Source organism: Myotis nattereri (assembly GCF_964212035.1).
Source record: "Myotis nattereri genome assembly, chromosome: 1".
NCBI classification, from domain to species: Eukaryota; Metazoa; Chordata; class Mammalia; order Chiroptera; family Vespertilionidae; genus Myotis; species Myotis nattereri.
This window is the reverse complement of record NC_138075.1, coordinates 24,791,715-24,810,783: the sequence shown is the minus strand read 5'-3', so window position 1 is coordinate 24,810,783 and position 19,069 is coordinate 24,791,715. Positions and strand designations below refer to the sequence as shown.

The 19,069-nt window shown below is 37.1% G+C and overlaps 1 protein-coding gene across 3 annotated transcripts in view; it reads left to right on the top strand.

Moving 5' to 3' along the window:
* Window positions 1-19,069, top strand: part of RBM25 (RNA binding motif protein 25) — a 47,841-nt gene that overhangs the window by 26,363 nt on the left and 2,409 nt on the right. For all 3 annotated transcript variants that reach the window (XM_081100462.1, XM_081100461.1, XM_081100463.1), the window contains 10 exons: window positions 30-113; window positions 3,495-3,781; window positions 5,322-5,544; window positions 5,652-5,741; window positions 7,865-7,938; window positions 9,212-9,362; window positions 11,880-12,204; window positions 12,569-12,843; window positions 13,164-13,262; window positions 14,926-14,973. In XM_081100462.1, the coding sequence (XP_080956588.1) occupies window positions 30-113; window positions 3,495-3,781; window positions 5,322-5,544; window positions 5,652-5,741; window positions 7,865-7,938; window positions 9,212-9,362; window positions 11,880-12,204; window positions 12,569-12,843; window positions 13,164-13,262; window positions 14,926-14,973 (1,656 nt within the window). The remainder of the gene's footprint in view (window positions 1-29; window positions 114-3,494; window positions 3,782-5,321; window positions 5,545-5,651; window positions 5,742-7,864; window positions 7,939-9,211; window positions 9,363-11,879; window positions 12,205-12,568; window positions 12,844-13,163; window positions 13,263-14,925; window positions 14,974-19,069) is intronic.

Genomic DNA, 19,069 nt, shown 5'->3' with positions numbered 1-19,069 from the left:
TGCATTCCCTCCTGTCCCCTGTCTTTTAGGAAGATATAAATGCTATAGAAATGGAAGAAGACAAAAGAGACCTGATATCCCGAGAGATCAGCAAATTCAGAGATACACACAAGGTAGTATTCTTGTTTTTTTCACTTGATATCAATCTAGACTTTTTACAGAATCCAAAGCGAACAGACAAAAAAAAAATCAACCTTACATTAGGATATAAATTTAAATGCTTTTTATAGGTTTAATTGATATTTAGATAGAAACAAACAAGACCAATATCATATTAAAGTGGACCTTGACATATTTAAATTTTTTTTTTTTTTTTTTTTTTTTTTTACTGACTACTCTGCAGTCATCTCACTTTAATATGAATAAAAGCTAATTTTATTTTTAGGTTTCAACATAAACATCAAGGTCAGATTTAAACTAGATTCAAGGGGACAGGATAACATACACTGTAGTGTATTTCTGGGGGCATTTATTTAACTTAATCTTAGGAAAACCTTTTCTTTAGAGCTGAGGTTAAAAATTAATATTTATATTTGTGTAGATATAATTTGAGAGGGGGAGATTTTAAAAAGTAGGTCAGTGATTACCAGACTTACCAAATTTTAGATGCATGGAAGAACTGTAAATGCCCATAAAGCTAATCTATTCATTGACCCCCACCATTATGATAGAGATCATATGGTGACTAATGCAAGATGAAACACTCAGCTTGGAAAGTAACAAGGAATAGGATGTAAGTATGAGCTTCTGTTTTTTATTATATTTATGGATGCCCCCTCAGAAAAATATGCAAAGGGGTAACTGGCTTGGAAATGGGTATTTGTGTGTAGTAAATCTCACGAGTTTTGCCTATTGAAAGCTTCTCTCAATGACAGTGCATCTGTGAATGTTCGCTGATGTTGAAGTTGATGCTTTTGGACAGTAAAATGCAAACACTGCATGAAATATATTTTGATGTTAAAGATAGTAAGGTATTACTGGTTCTTCCACATAAGACTGAGTGACTTTTAACTCAGTGAAAAGTTGAATTTATTTTTTCTTTTATTTAATCTTATTTTTTCTTACTGCTTTTAAAATTCCAAGTTGACAATTAATGCCATTGAATTAATGCTGCTGAACACTTATTATCCATGCCCAACCCTAGTTCACATACACAGTGCTTTTTCAGGAATTAAATATGAATAAAAGTACAAATGCAGTTCCCTCAGCTTAATTTTTAGTTAAAGGGATAGCCTGTGGGAAGTCATTTTAGAGGAATACTTTTGGTTATGTTTATTTTCAAACTCAGAGTCTGAGTACCCTTGAAAACAGTATACAGTTGTGTGTGTGGTTTACCCCCTTTTTGTTATTTGTTAAACCCGGTCATGTCATTGGTAAAGTATGACAGAATCGTGTTTTTAAAAAATTATTTCAAGATATTTGCTTCAGAGTTTGAGAAGCTGTCAGGCATTTGACTTCCTTAGACTTATTTCACTGTAGGGTGGGCGGGGGAATGTTTTGAATTTCCAAAATGTGCTTTAATAAAAAGGTCAAAATGAAAAACTGTTCTTGTTATTGGATGGATGGTTAAAGGAAATGTTTAAAACTTGAGTAACAAAAAATGAGCTCAGTGAACCTTTGCATGTTTTGGTATGAGTTTACTAAATAACCACAGACTGTCAGGGTATCAGCGTGGCAGGGGGCGTCCATTTACAGCACGGACGAGTCTGAAGAGAGAATAAGGTAAGATTTATGATTTCTTTCTATTCTTTTTCATTATTTCATTACTCATACCATTTTAGTCTCCATTTCCTCTTTTTTCAGTCTTTGTCTTAAAATACATATATGTGTTTGTATCTATTTACCACATATATAATCTTTTAGAAATGCATTTAGTATGGACCAGATTCACTCACTTTTTCATTTACTTAGAACAAAAACTTTGAATGAGTTCTGAAACAAATTATTATATAAGTGAAACTATACACCTAAGAAATAAGTAGTGCAGTGAATAAACAAGAGTAAAAAATTTGAGGAATTCTACAAATGAAATTATTGGAACAGCTAAAGTCTGTAAGTATTTATCTCAGAAATAAACAAATTTCTTTATAAGTGTATGACACTGAGGTAAGTGTTATGTAGTCTAGCCTCATTTTACAATTTAAATTTTTGTAATTCATTAGAACTGTTTGAAAAATTAGAATTGCCTCTTTAAATAGCCTTTAGTTTCTGTCCTCTTTCTACCATTTCTTTTTCTCTTTCCTTTGTAATTTCAATGTATTCAGTATTAGCTTGCCTGCATTCTACTTTGGTACAGACTGGCACAGCAGCTGAATATATTGATTTTTCATGCATTAGCTTTTCTTTCATAATCCTATCAGTTCTCTGATCCATGAGCAAGAGAAAAAGAGTATAAAAGGTAAGATCGCTTTTTAAAGTTGTTTTAAATGCTTTACATGACTGAGAAAAGAAAAAATGAACATTTTATTGTTACAGTTTAAATTTCATTTCAGTGACTCTAAACATGGAACCAAAGAGATAAATGTGTTGTTTTTGTTTTGTTTTTCCTGTTTGGGGTATTTTTCTTCTTCTGAGTTTGTATAGAAACCGTGTGGTGCACTGGTAATCTTGTGAGGGTACAAACTTGGTCTGACTTTGTTAATTTGGTTTATTTGTGAACCATGTACTTGCTCTTCCTCCCAGAAACATAGCTTGTAGGCAAGGTTAATCCAGTGTTGGCGATCCATGTCCTAACACAGCATCTGTAAGTTAATACACAATCATTCCTTCCCAGGATGGATTTATCACTGTTGATATATTTTTATTGTCTTATAGGCATAATGGGCACAAATATGTTGCTTTTACAGTTAAGTTAAAATTTTTGCTTGAAGTGAGTGATTTTTCAAACTTGAATTTGGTGGGCTGTCCATCTTGTAATGGTGGGAGTAAATGTTTCCACAGATAGTGAGGCAGATCTTGGTTGAATTTACCTTGCCTTTTGGAGGGTGGGCATACTAGAAGACATACTATTTAGTTGCGTTACAGTGACCTGACTCTTCTTCTCCACCTCCTTTTTAAAACCCTGAATCACAACCTTTAGGTAGTGGGAAGTCGTGGTTTGAAATTAGTATCCATAATCCCACTGATTTACAGAAATTTATAATGGGAAGAATCACATTTTTGCTAACTGATTGTCTTTTTAGAACTCTATGAACCAACACATTCTTCATGATCATTTTAGTTATATAATCATTGAGTGGCTAGCCACACTTGACACAATCTCCCAGCATCCAAGATTGGAGATTCCTGGTCTGTGTAGAGTATATGGTTTTGCACGAAATCTATCTAGTCTTGTGATTGCTTCAATTTAATTTGTCAAGTAAAACCACAAATATTTAATAGCAAAGTACCAGTGGTTTTTTTTATTGTTGTTGTTAATATTGGGCATTGTGCTGGGAAAAATCTGAATACTGGAACTACAGATTAACTCTAAAAGTACTTTTATTGGTTTCTAGAAACTGGAAGAAGAGAAAGGCAAAAAAGAAAAAGAAAGACAGGAAATTGAGAAAGAACGGAGAGAAAGAGAGAGGGAGCGTGAAAGGGAACGAGAAAGGCGAGAACGAGAACGAGAAAGGGAAAGAGAACGTGAACGAGAAAAGGAGAAGGAACGGGAGCGGGAACGAGAACGGGATAGGGATCGTGACCGGACAAAGGAGAGAGATCGTGATCGTGATCGAGAGAGAGATCGTGACCGCGATCGGGAAAGGAGTTCAGATCGGAATAAGGATCGGAGTCGATCAAGGTAAGGCTTTATAGAAGTTATTGTTTTCGTGATAGCTTTAATTGAACTGCACGTTAGCACTCTGTAGGACGACTTAACATTTATGTGATGAGGACTTCCTTAGCCACAGAGCATGCCTGGCTTGCTGTATAACATATGTGAAAATAACAATTTTAATTTTAGGATTACTTTCTGTCTTAAGCCAGTTTTTACAGACCCAGAACATATCAACTGTCCATCCAATGCCCTGGGCAGACAGAATTCTGTTGTCTTTTTGGGCCGGTGGCCTTTTTCTTCTAGTCACCGTTTCATTGAGGTCCATTATACTGGGAAGTCAGTTCTAGTTTTAGCCAATGGTGTCGATTTGGTCCTCTAGCCCACTGCACGCCCATAACTCACCTCCCAAACTCTAGATTTACTCTCTTATAAGTCCTAGTAATCTCATCTTTCTGTTTTATTTAAAAATTTTTCTTAATTATATTGATTTCAGTTGATTGATCTCAAATTCTTTAGGAATGAGGGAGCAAAAATGAGCAAAGGAAGGGAGAGGAAAAGGGAGAGTAGAAGGAGAGAAGAGAGAAAAGCACATCTTTTTTTTTTTTTCAAGCTAGTTTTCAAATACACATTTTTGACTTGCAGATTTTCCATCTGATTGTAGCTGAAGGGAGGTTCCCTTTAAGTCACTTAATCAGTTACTGGAACTGGAAGTTTAGTGCTCTTAATCTTTTGTGGGTATTAAAATTCTTCTTTTCCATCTCGCCTGGAATAACCAGTATCCTTTTGACTATTATTGAGAATTTTACATATATAAAATAGGGTCTTTATACTTATACTACAAAACAGTATATTGTTTCATATATACTATATATTTGTATTTAGAGTCATGGCATTATATCATATACTGCAATTTGGTTTTATTGTTTCAAATTAAATATTTGAGAACTTTTCATTGCTCCTATAGTTGTAATTTATCCGTGTAACATGACAAAATGCTCTTTTCTCCGCACCCTTTATCACCTTCATTCCTTGACCACTAGTGAAATAAACTATTTTTTAATATGTTCATTAGCCTTTTGTATTTTTCTTTTCTTTTTTAAAAAATATATTTTTATTGATTTCAGAGAGGAAGGGAGAAGGAGAGAGAGAGAAACATCAATGATAAGAGAGAATCATTGATCTCCTGCCTCCGGCATGCCACCTATTGGAGATTGAGGCTGCAACCCGGGCATGTGCTCTTGACCAGAATTGAACCCAGAACCCTCAGCCTGCAGACTGACAGTCTATCCACTGAGCCAAATCAGCTAGGGAAGCCCTTTGTATTTGTTATTTCCAGGGTTTCTTGGTTTATTTTCTGAGATACCAATATGCATTAACACTGAATTCAGAATTTGGGGCTAGAATTACATTCTGTGCCTCTGATGAATATAGAGGAGTTTACAGTTTTGAAGAAATGAAATGCTCAATTTTGACTTGTCTATTTCATAATCTATGTTGTTCTCTACCTTGGTTTTTAAAGGAAAACAAAAAGAATGACAGTTTTAAAAATCTTTTTTTTATGTAGAGAAAAGAGCAGAGATCGTGAAAGGGAGCGGGAGCGGGAAAGAGAGAGAGAGAGAGAACGTGAACGAGAAAGAGAGCGTGAACGAGAAAGAGAGCGTGAAAGGGAACGGGAGCGAGAAAGAGAAAAAGACAAGAAGAGGGATCGAGAAGAGGATGAAGAAGATGCGTATGAACGAAGAAAACTTGAAAGAAAACTCCGGGAGAAAGAAGCTGCTTATCAAGAGGTAAATTGAGGAAATGCTTATATTGGTAAAGTTGGGTACTTAGTAGCTTATGCAAAAATTTTAGAACCCTGTGTATATTTTTAAAGCTCTGACAATTTCGTTTTTAGCGCCTTAAGAATTGGGAAATCAGAGAACGGAAGAAAACCCGGGAGTATGAGAAAGAGGCTGAAAGAGAAGAGGAAAGGAGAAGAGAAATGGTAATAACCTATGTTAAAAATAAGTGATTTTCAGAATAAATGAGGTCAAATCTTTTCTGTTAACTAGAAATAACTTTATAATTAAATTGTACAAGTTCCCAGCATATTATTTTTATATATTTCAAATAACCTTGAGACACTTTCAGTACACCAAAATCTTTTTTCCCTTCTATTTTTCACATTTTTGTTATCTATACCAAATTATCTCTTGGCATTCTTTCAAAGTAAATCTGTCATAGAGTAATACATAAAATGAGAATTTATAGAACGTTCTCTGATTAAGAATCTGCAACATTTTTGAATTTGAAGAAGAAGCTTTGATATTCTGTATTGGTTGGTACATTGGGATGGATGAGAGTGTCCTGAGAAGACTTCTGGCTTTATAAGTCAAAATTGTCTTTATATAACATTTATGGATTATAGGTTTTCCTTCGGTTACTATTTATTCTTTTGACTATATAATACGTAATCATAAAAAATACATCTTTTTTTTCACATTTGCTTTGTTTGATAAACTGTAACAGTGAACAATTGGTTTAGGTTGTTACTAAGTAAAATGTCAAAAATATATTTTATCATAGTATTTGCTTCAGTAGTATGTTCCATGTGTTCTGTCTTTGCCAGAATTTCATGAAAGTTTCTTTATCTCCAGTTTGGAGATTATTCTTCCAAAAACTTCACTGAAGTTAGGAATCTTCTTCAAATAGTTTTGAACATGAGACATAGAGGGAATTTTTGTAAGTAACCAAAAGGGTGCATGCAGCAACTAGCTAGATAGTATGGGTGTTCTAAATAGTACATCCACTAATGTCATAGAATTATTTAAAATACTTCGTATTTCCCTGGATTGTAGCTCCCGTTCTAGAATTTCTTTTTCATCCCTAGGTTAGAAAGTAGGAAGAGAATAATATAGTAAAAGACATAATTATTTGAAGAAATAATTGTGGAATAGGTTTAAAGTGACTTTTGCTTCCTATAAGCAAATCTGAAACCTATCTTTCTAGAAAAACATTTCCTATTAATTTTTTATTTGGAAACTTAGCAGTTATTTGCTTATTATAAAAATGTTCCAGTAACAGAAATATCGGATGTAAAAAGTGGAAGTTTCTGCACTCTTATGGAGTGATAACTTAAGTTTGTTTTAGTATTTACCTTGTGGGCCCTCCTGTGTTTTATTTAGATATTTGTATTGTCATTGCTACTTGATAATCTACTTTTATTCATTTGACAGATTTTGAGTGTACATTATATCCCAGCCTTGTGCTAAGTACTGGGCATGCAAGAATAAACAATGCTTCTAATTTTGAAATAAGTGGGTAATATTGTCAGGCAGATAAGGTACTTACTATAGCATGTGTGAGAGTGTTTAAGATGGTAAAGGTGTGTTCACAGTATTTTTGGAGTATAGAGAGAGACTGGGGGAGGAGCTGGTCATGGATAAATGATTAGATTGGGGAAGTCTTTATAGAGAGGTAACATTTGAACTGGATGAAGTGGTTAAAATTTTACTGCAGTCAGAAACCTACCGTTATGCTGCTTTGTAGGTGATATAATAATGTAGATTACATATGTATACATATATAATTGTTAGGTTTAACTGCTATTAAATATAATATTTGTTGTATATTTGAAATTCCAAAAGTTAGGAATAAGAGGTTTGTGTACTCAAAGTGAGATAGGCATTACCTTTGAATTGATGCATGAACATGATTTAAATTTTTAATCCTGCATTTCACAAAAAGTACTTATAGTATCATTTACAAATGAAAATGTGTAAACTATTTTTGTTCAGTTAACAAATTCAGTAAGATAACTTTCAGTTTTGTTTACTGATATCCTTAGGTTTCATTAATTAGAAGTTAATTACTGTACTTTGAAGATTATATTCAGGGAACAAATTTATTATAGCATACTATCTGGTTTTTATTTTATAGATAAGTCCTAATTCTGACTTGTCTTATGAGTAAAAGACAAAAGACATACTGTTATTTACATTTAACATATGAAGTATATGAGAATTACAAAGTTCAAATGGTATGGATAAGAAAATCTGTTCCCAAGAAAGGGGGAGGGTGTAACTTAAATGACTTTTATGTTAATTTTGCACACTCTATCCTTTCTAGGCAAAAGAAGCTAAACGACTAAAAGAATTCTTAGAAGATTATGATGATGATAGAGATGATCCCAAATATTACAGGTAAAGAAGCCTTGTTTTATGAACTCATACTTTAGCATTTCATTAGGTATATTTTCCCCTTGTCTACCGGAGAGTGCAAGTTCACTCAGCGGAATAAAGAACGAAATCTTCATATTCCCTCTTGTAATCACACCCGTAGCTGATATGCTCTTCTGGAGGGGGTGTTTGGGCAGTGGGGGAAAGCACTGTTGGCAAAGGATTGACATTTCCATGTGTCTTTGGCGGGGGCGGGGAGGAGGAGAATATAGTATTACAAATTTTTCTTCATGTATTTTAAAGAGGTTCAATTTTTATAGCAAGTTATAATTGATCTTTATGACTGTCTGGAGTGGTCTAGAAATTATTTTCTTCAAGAATTTAAAGAATGCCACACAGTAATCTGAACTACCCTTCCATCCTCCTCTCCCAACCAATTGATATATTATTGTGAAGTGAGAGTTGGTGAATCCTTTGCCTTCCCTCTTCTCTTTGTTTTCCACAGCGTGTCTGAACTACTTTCATTCTAGCACTTATGGCATGGTGGTAAAATTGGTTTTGTTTGGCTCCGTGTACTCCAGACTATAATTTCCCTGAAGATAGGGGTCAATATTTTTATTTTTGAAAAATCTCTCATGTGCCTCACATGATCCAGGCATGTAGTAAAGGCATTTAATATGTAGGTAAGCTTAATATTCAGGCGCTAAAACATCAGAATTAGCAAATTAAATAGGATTTCAAGAATTTGATTTTTTAGAAAATGCAAAAAAGTGAAATTTTGAATCATAAAATAGCAGTGTATAATTTCAACATTCTGAGGTATAATAAAGTGCTATATGGAGAGAACCTCTGCTTTCTATTGATTCTGCACTACGACTAGTACTTTTTTCTGCAGGGAAATCATTTATTTTAATTGAAGATACAGATCTGTTATTATTACTTCTTGTGTTAATTTTTCACAGCATAGCATCCAAGCCAACATAGGTTATGTGTTGGGGTTTCCCTGTGGAATAGGCACAAAATGAGAACTTTCTTTTTCTCTGAAAGCTACTTTTCTGCTTGATTTAGATACTTATTTAGAATGACAACAATGAGGCATGGTTATAAGTGACAAGACAGTGCTCACTTATTAAATAGTAACATGTAGAGATCACAATGTCTGCAGATACAGAACATTAAGGGTCTTTAGTCTTTTAGAATGCAGTTTTAGTATTGAAAGAAAGTGCTTTTGGAGACATCATGTGCAATAATTGATGGTCTGAGTATTAAGTAAGGCCTGTTATGATTTCTTTTGCAGAGGAAGTGCTCTTCAGAAAAGATTGCGTGACAGGGAAAAGGAAATGGAAGCAGATGAACGGGATAGGAAAAGAGAGAAGGAAGAGCTAGAGGAAATCAGGCAGCGACTTCTGGCAGAAGGGCATCCGGATCCAGATGCAGAGCTTCAGAGGGTGAGTTACTATCACATAACAATATTTTAAGATCATGAAGTCATCTTTTTAAAAAAAATATGTTTTTATTGATTTCAGAGAGGAAGGAGAGGGAGGCAGAAACATCAGTGATGAGAGAGAATCATTGATTGGCTGCCTCTTGCATTCCCCACACTGGGGATTGAGCCTGCAACCCAGGCATGTGCTCTGTCTGGGAATTGAACCATGATCTCCTCATTCATAGGTTGATGCTCAACCACTAAGCCATGCTGGCTGGGCCTTTTTAAAAATATTTTTATTTTATTAAATTGTTGGGGTGACAATTGGTAGCATGTCATCTTAAGCCGACTATGATGTGGTTTAGTTTATAAGGGAATGTACTTTTAGGCACCACGAGTCTTGTTATTTTGGGGAGGTTATTACTACTTTTTCTTTCTATTATTGCACAAATAATCAGTATTGGCTCATTCTAAAAATCTTTCAGATGTTTTATTCATTTATTTCTATGAAGTATTATGTTAAATGAGTGTCTTTTAATGACACTTAGCTAGAAACCTCTTTTTACAGTGTGCTTTTGTGGTTTGTTTCTTCTGTCACTATCACCCTAAATATTTTGTTTCCAAAATAAAAATTTTTTTTTTTTATTAACAGTTTGTCATTTAAAAGGAAAAGACTGTCATAGGACATGGCATACCCCATGCTGATTAGGAATAGAGTGTGTCATACAAAGTTTTTAAAATCTGTTGCATGTTATTTATTAACGGAAACTATGTCTTAACATGTCCCTTTTATTTTTCAAAGTGAAATAGTGTTCTTTTTTCTGTTGATAAAGTGCTTACGTGAGTAAATAGAAAGCTTAGACAACATAGAACACAATAATGAGATTAAAGACCACCTGATTTCTATTAGCCATTTATAATCATTATAAATGAGCAGTTACTTTTTAAATGTTACCACACAGGTCACATATACTCCGCTCAGACATAAGTTTTATAAGTGGGATTATCATTTACATGCTGTTTTTTGGTGCTTTTAAATCAGGTGTAATCATCCACCCAGAATTTTACCAATTTATAGCCCTTATGCCTTTTTTTATACTTTCACTATTGTGGCATATTGTTAGTCTTGTAACATTTAGGTTGTGATGATTTTATTTTTTAATTCTGTGTCTACCAATGAATTTGAATGTTTTCTTAGATATATTTTTATTTTCTATTTTTGTTTCATGCTTAAAATATTGATCTATTCATCTAAAAGTTTGTAATGCTCTCATGATTATTTTTTATTATCTTTCATAATTTCAGGGGGAATGTTCATATTGTTATAGGCCTTAAGAGTCCTAAATTCTTTCCATTGCCGTTTCTTTTGTTTGTGAATTCATAAGTGGCTACTACCCTTAGTCATTAACTAGAAAGAAGAAATAATTGTGACCCGGCTGATGTGGCTCTAGATTGAGTGCCAGGAGGTCTGGTTGGATTCCCGGTCAGGGCACATGCCTGGGTTGCAGGCTCAATCCCCAATAGAGGTTGTGCAGGAGGCAGCCAGTCAATGGTTCTCTCTCATCATTGATGTTTCTCTCCCCTCCCCTCCCCTCCCCTCCCCTCCCCTCCCCTCCCCTCCCCTCCCCTCCCCTCCCTCCCCTTTCCTCCCCTCCCCTCCCCTCCCCTCCTTTTCCCCCCATCATTGATGTTTCTATCTCTCCTCCTTCTCCCTTCCTCTCTGTAAAAAATCAATAAAATACATTTATAAAAAAAACACTAAAACTTCTGGCTATAGTTTATTTTTCTTGTTTTAATCTTTACCCAAGGACACATTTTTATTGATTTTTTTTGTTTTTGTTTTTGTTTTTTTTAGAGAGAGAGAGAGAGAGAGAGAAGAGAGAGAGAGAGAGAGAGAAACATCAATTGGGTGCCTCCTGCGCCCACCCTGAATGGGGATTCAACCCGAAACCTAGTTATTTGCCCTGACCAGGAATTGAACTGGCAATCTTTTTGGTGTATGGGATGACACTCCAACCAATTGAGTCACCCAGCCAGGACTCTGGTTATAATGTCCTTAATGAAATTATAAAAACATACTTTTCATTTTGAATTAGCCAGCTATTTATTATGTCTTTACCTTTGTTAATCTGAAGTTTTATATAATACCACTGAAGAATGATAATATTTGTAAGATCTTTTTTTAAATTTTCGAAGTATCTCATCTACTTTACAGATTTACTTAGCTTTCTGATTATAGAAGTGAGCAATGTTTTTCACTATTCCTAATGAAAAAAAAAGGAGATTTTTATAAAGATAACTAGAGGCCTGATGCACGAAATTCATGCAAGGGCCTTGGTCCTGGCCCCCACTGCTGCCACAGCAGGGGGGGGGGGGCGTGTCTCTGCCACCTCTGCTTCATCCCTCCCCACTGTGGCTTTGTCTGGAAGGACATCCGGTCAAATTAGCATATTATGCTTTTTTCAGCATAGGTACAAAACAAAAAGCCAGTTGAAGTGAGTATAGTTGTGGTCTGAGTTAGATTATTTTTTTCTTTTAGATGGAACAAGAGGCTGAGAGGCGCAGACAACCACAAATAAAGCAAGAACCAGAATCAGAGGAAGAGGAAGAAGAAAAGCAAGAAAAAGAAGAAAAACGAGAGGAACCCGTTGAAGAGGAAGAAGAGCCAGAGCAGAAGCCCTGTCTTAAACCAACTCTGAGGCCCATCAGTTCTGCCCCATCTGTTTCCTCTGCCAGTGGCAATGCAACCCCCAACACTCCTGGGGATGAGTCTCCCTGTGGTATTATTATTCCTCATGAAAATTCGCCAGATCAACAACAACCTGAGGAGCATAGGCCAAAAATAGGACTGAGTCTTAAACTGGGTATGTTAGCATTTATTTCCTTTGTCTTTATTTTTCCCTCTGCAAACTCCTGAATTTTGCCTTAAGGAAAAATAAGTATGTGCTGCTTGGTAGGTAGATAGAAAAAATTCAAAAATGCCTTTCTAGCTCACTATTGTTTTCATAGTTCTACTAGTGCTCCTATATCTGCAGCTGCCTCGAGTTCTGAGAAGAAATGAAAAGTTAAATTTTCTAGCACTTGTGAGTAGTGAGTTATTTTTTACAGTTGGGATCTTTCTCTGAGACTTGTGAAATTATATTTTGCACTGTTTTTGAGGGGATGGTGGGTTATAAAATGTAACATTTCAAAATAAAGTCATATGCTAATAGAGTGTTTTTACTATAGGTGCTTCCAATAGTCCTGGTCAACCTAATTCTGTGAAGAGAAAGAAACTCCCTGTAGATAGCGTCTTTAACAAATTTGAGGATGAAGACAGTGATGATGTACCCCGAAAAAGGAAACTGGTTCCCTTGGATTATGGTGAAGATGATAAAAATGCTGCCAAAGGCACCGTAAACACTGAAGAAAAGCGCAAACACATTAAGAGTCTCATTGAGAAAATCCCTACAGCCAAACCTGAGCTTTTTGCTTATCCCCTGGATTGGTCTATTGTGGACTCTGTGAGTAGTAAATTGTATTTCACCATTTTATCGTAAGTAGTTTTGAATATAGCATATAAATTCAGTTGATGCCATTAATGACAAGTAGTGATGATAATGTAGCTGGAATCTTGACATTGCTGAGAATTTAGTAGATTATTGGGGAAATTAGTAGTGGTACTTGAAGTCTTCATAAATTAGAAGTAAATATATCTTGACATATATCTCTCCTAGTGTGAAAGATTATATTTTAATGTTATGAAAAAAGCACAAGTTTGTAGACTTATTTTTAAGTCTAATAAAATTTTTCTTTACTTTAGTAACTGTACTTTATTTTTCAGATATTGATGGAACGACGAATTAGACCTTGGATTAATAAGAAAATTATAGAATACATAGGTGAAGAAGAAGCTACATTAGTTGATTTCGTTTGTTCTAAGGTTAGTCTTTTTCCTCTCTTCGTCCACAACATTTGTTTCATACTTTAAAATGTTGGACATTTTCGAAAATATAATATCTTGTAGGGTTAAGTCCATGATAGTTTAGTTTCAATTAAGAGATTCATGGCTACTTAAATGAATCCCTCCACCCTATTTCAGACCCCTAGGCTGCATGCTTTCATTTCAAAGGGTCAAAGAGGATGGAATTGCTGGCTGCTGCCAATTTTGCTCTCTCCCTGCCCCCTGAGAATGCCTTGCCCCACCCCTTTCTTGTCTTAATGGTTAGAATGGTACTGAAGTACAGTTGAGGTGTTGTGGAGATAGTTTATAGCTTGTCTTATCAGTTTCTTTGTCAGTCATCCATCCTTTGGAGGAGGAGCAAAATAGTTTTTGTCAGAGCATAATCTATATATATAAAAGCCTAAGTGACCATTATGACGGAACGACTGGTCACTGTTGTGCACTGACCACCAGGGGGCAGACTCTTAATGCAGGAGGTGCCCACAGCCAATCTCCCCCGGCCAGCCAACCTCACACAGTCCCTCCCCTTGTCGCCGTGCCCCCCCCCCACCCCCCCCACGGCTGGCAGGCCCTGGTGGCATGGTGGCAGCATGGTGGCGAGGGAAAGAGGAGGTGGGGGGGTGCTGATGGCGGGGATTGGTGTCTGGCATTTGTTCCTTTTGCGCCTGGCCCGGTGACTGTTGCCTCCTGACCCCGCTGAGGCCTTTGAACCCTGGGCTGGGAAAGGGAACCCGGTGTGGGTGGTGGTGGACACGGCCCCTTTCCCAGGGGGGCCAAGAGTTGGCTCCCTCTTTGGGGCCAGCTGCCAACCTCCCACACCGTGGCTCCCCCCCTCCCCCGCCAGGCCATTGCAGTGAGGGAAGGAGGAGAGGGGAGGCGGGGAACCGGGATGGCGGCGTCCAGTGTACGTTCTTTCTGTGCCCAGCCCGGTGACCGTTGCCTCGTGGGCGGCCCCTTTCCCAGGGAGGCCGAAGACTGGCTCCCTCCTGGAGCCAATGCCCAAACTCCCGCAGTCTCTCCCCCCCTGTTCTTATCCCCGGCCGGCAGACCCCAATCGATTGGCCTGGCCCCGATGGATCCTGATCCCTGGCAAGGCCTAGGATCCCCACCTGTCCATGAATTTCATGCACTGGGCCTCTAGAATTTATTGCTTGATTACTATGTGGTGGATATTTTCTTTAAACTCCCCCAATCTTCTTGAAACCCCCCAATAACCTTAGAAAAGTGTAAGTTACAAGTATCCCCTAAGACATCACAGTAGAAGTACCATATTTCTATAAAGGAATAACTAATAACTAATTACATTTAAGAAAATGCTATTTTTCTCCCTATTTTAACATTAGGTGTAGCAGATTTAGGTTGCCCTTTACAGTTATAATTATTGTAGCATTAAAACTTGTAAGACTGGATTTGAATTAGAAGACAGATACTATAGAGATTAAGGGCCCAAGTTATGGTGTCAAATTTCCATTCCAGAGAGTGGGATTTGGGGAATTAAGAAATTTATGGGAAGATTCTTCATCCACAAGAAATTCCCATACTAGTTTGAAAGTATCTTAAAATTACTTGACTCTCTTGCTTTTTTGGTTGGTTGATAGGTTTTCATTTATTTTTCAAAATTATAATTTTTAATTTCTTTTAGGTTATGGCTCATAGTTCACCTCAGAGCATTTTAGATGATGTTGCCATGGTAAGTTATAAATTCAGTGTTATTAATACATTTATTTTTTAATGTATTTATGTTTTAAAATACTTTCATTGATTTTAGAGAGAGAAGTGGAGACAGAGGTAGAAACATCCCTGAGAGAGAAACATTGATCGTCTGCCTCCTGTATGCCACCTACTGGGGATGTAGCCTGAAGCCCAGGCATGTGCCCTCACCTGGAATCAAACTGTGATCTCTTGGTTCATGGGCCAACACTCAACCACCAAGCCACACCGGTTGGGCTTATTAATACATTTTTTAATTTATTCATTTGAGAGAGAGAGAGAGAGAGAGACATTGACTTGTTCCACTTATATATGCATTCATTGATTCTTGTATGTGCCCTGATCGAACCTATAGCCTTTTTTTTGTTTTTATATTTTATTGATTTTTTACAGAGAGGAAGGGAGAGAGATAGAGAGTTAGAAACATCGATGAGAGAGAAACATCGATCAGCTGCCTCCTGCACATCCCCCACTGGGGAAGTGCCCGCAACCCAGGTACATGCCCCTGACCGGAATCGAACCCGGGACCCTTCAGTCCGCAGGCCGACGCTCTATCCACTGAGCCAAACCGGTTTCGGCGAACCTATAGCCTTTGGTGTATTGAGATGATACGCTAACCAACTGAGCTACATGGCTAAGGCTTTTACTAATATTTTAATTAATATCTATGTGAACAGCCCTAGCCGGTTTGGCTCAGTGGATAGAGCATGGGCCTGTGGACTGAAGAGTCCTGGGTTCGATTCTGATCATGGGCACATGCCTGGGTTGTGGGCTTGATCCCCAATAGGGGAAGTGCGGGAGGCAGCTGATCAATGATTCTTTCTCATCATTGATGTGTCTTTCTTTTCCTTTCCCTTCCTCTCTGAAATCAATAAATATATTTTAAAAAAATCTATGTGAACAAATTAACTTCTGTATTTGATTGATTTTTTTTAACTTTGTTGGTCCAGAATTTCTTTATAAGCCTAAGTTAAAATTTGAATTTATTAAAAGATTAAGGCACCCACAACAATATATGATTAGACAACATGAAAGTTGGGTTGGTTTCTTTTTTTACCAGTCTCTCCCCTCTTCCACTTTTCATGTTTGTGGGTATACATGTAAGTTCTGCACCTATTAATACCTTTAGAGTACATTTATTGAGTGCTTACTTGGTAGAGCAATGTGTTAGAAGCATAATAAGGTGGGACATTTGCCCTTGAACTATCAGGAAGACAGGTATACCAATAATGTAGTATATTTGCTATGATGGGGATATGTAAAAAGGGGCAGAGGAGATAGAGCAGCCGTGGGCAAACTACGGCCCGCGGGCCGGATCCGGCCCGTTTGAAATGAATAAAACTAAAAAAAAAAAAAGACCGTACCCTTTTATGTAATGATGTTTACTTTGAATTTATATTAGTTCACACAAACACTCCATCCATGCTTTTGTTGCGGCCCTCCGGTCCAGTTTAAGAACCCATTGTGGCCCTCGAGTCAAAAAGTTTGCCCACCCCTGAGATAGAGCATCTGATGGTGTTGAGAATAGGTAGGGAAAGCATCACAGGAATTAACCATCTAAATTGAGACTTGAAGATTGTATGGATGTGTTGTCATTTGGACAGGTAATGTTGGAAGTAAATACCAAATTCCCAATTGCATTTAATTTGGATATTACAGTAGAGTCAGTGATTGCATTTATCTAATATTGTGGTTTTGTGAGAAAAAGGAGGAGGAAGTATATTTATGGTAAAGGTAATAGAGAGTGATTGAATGGTTTATGAACCCCAAGCTAGGAGGAAAAGGAAAAACTATTGGAATAGAGCTGGTAGTTTGAATCTGGACTGGTGGGAAGTGTATTGAAATAAAACAACTGGAAAGTTACAGAGAGTAGAATGTTTAAGAATGTTTAAGAATACAGGTAGTGGCCTGGCCAGTGGTTGAGCATTGACCCATGAACCAGGAGGTCACGGTTCGATTCTTGGTTGGGTCATATGCTGTGGTTGCTGGCTTGATCCCCAATATTTTCATCATTGGTGTTTCTATCCCTCTCCCTTTCTTTTTCTGAAATCAATTAAAAAAATATATATATATGTTTATATATGAATACAAGTAGTGAATCAGTTCAGATGATGGCAGGGTGCCTAATATGGCAATGGGACAGATTTTCTGGGGCAGAGTGATGTAAGTTTTTTCCCCCCTTAAATCCTTACCTGAGGACACTTTTTAAAAAATATATATTTTATTAAGATTTTTTTTTACACAGAAGAAGGGAGAGGCATAGAGACTTAGAAACATCGATGAGAGAGAAACATCCATCAGCTGCCTCTTGCACACCCTCTACTGGGGATGTGCCTGCAACCAAGGTACATGCCCTTGACCGGAATCAAACCTGGGACCTTTCAGACCGCAGGCTGAAGCTCTGTCCACTGAGCCAAACTGGTTAGGGCACGAGGACACGTTTTTATTGATTTTATTTTTAAGGGGGTGAGAAACATTTATGTGAGAGAGAAACGATTGGCTGCCTTCCACATATGCCTTCCATGTACGCCTTAACTCAGTATTAAACCCACAACCTAAGTGTGCCCTGTCCAGGAATCGAACCCGCAATGTTTAGGTATACAGGATGATGCTTCAACCTACTCGGTCACTTGGCCAGGGCAGAGGGATTTTTCTTTTTTAATATATTTTATTGATTTTTTTACAGAGTGGAAGAGAGAGGGATAGAGAGTTAGAAACATCAATGAGAGAGAAACATCGATCAGCTGCCTCCTGCACACCCCCTACTGGGGATGTGCCTGCAACTAAGGTACATGCCCTTGACTGGAATTGAACCCGGGTCCCCTCAGTCCACCGGCCGATGCTCTATATACTGAGCCAAACCGGTTAGGGCGAGGGATGTTTTTTTTAAAATATATTTTTATTGGTTTGTTGGGTTTTTGTTTCTTTTAAATATATTTTTATTGATTTCAGAGAGGAAGAGAGAGTTTAGAAACCTCAATGATGAGTAAGAGTCGTTGATTAGTTGCCTCCTGTGTGCCCCACACTGGGGATTGAGTCAGCAATCTGGGCATGTGCCCTGACCAGGAATTGAGCTGTGGCCTCCTGGTTTATAGGTTGATACTCAACCACTGAGCCACACCAGTCGGGCAGTGTTCTAGTTTTTGTTCTTGGTAGAGTTGTAACCACTTGTCAGTGAAAATGCCATGTGTCAGTGTTAATTCATTTTAATATTTGAAGTATGATGTTAGACTCTTTTTTTGGTGGGGGTGTGTGTGGTAATTCTCAGCTGAGGATATTTTTCCATTTATTTTTAGAGGTAGTAGAAAGGGAGGGGGAGAGACAAGAGAGACACACATTGATGTGAGGGAGACTTGGATTAGTTGTCTCCCACACATGCCCAAGTGGGGCGGGGGATTGAGCTGCAAGCATGGTACATGCCCTTTATCTGAATTGAACCCAGGACCCTTAAGTCCACAGGCCGACACTGTCCACTGAACCAAACTGACTAGGTCGAGTTAGACTCTTTACTAGTTAATCATTTATATGGTTTGATTATTTTCTGGTTCATTGTTGATCACAGTGGGAGGAAGGAAACCAATCAACTAGTGTTGCCAACCAGTTTTTTGAAAGCTCATGGTTCCTTCTATTTCTTGTATAAATGAGATTCAATTTTTAGCTCAAGTAGTATTTTTTTCTTATTAAAAATAGGACTTTTTCAAACTGTGCCTTTCTTCATTTTACATAAATTAATGAACTTTGGTTGCATTTTGTGCCTCTATCTGTATTTCCAAGGTATGATTCCTGTATTTCCAAGGTACGATTTCCATAATAATTAGGGTTGTAGCATAGTTTTCTTGAACTGCTGGTCAAGTCTGGCTCATAAAAGTTTGAATAAAAGTTTGTCATCATTAGTAAATTTAGGGAAATTTTTCAAACATCAAAATTTCTGGCTACTCTTAAGCAGTTACTGATCACTTTAGATATTAGGCATTCTTCAAAGGACTTTGTACATAATAGAATTTTAAATTATGAATCAGTGTGATGTAGCTACTGTTTTCGTTTCACAGATGAGAGAACAGAGGTTCTTTAGTAAA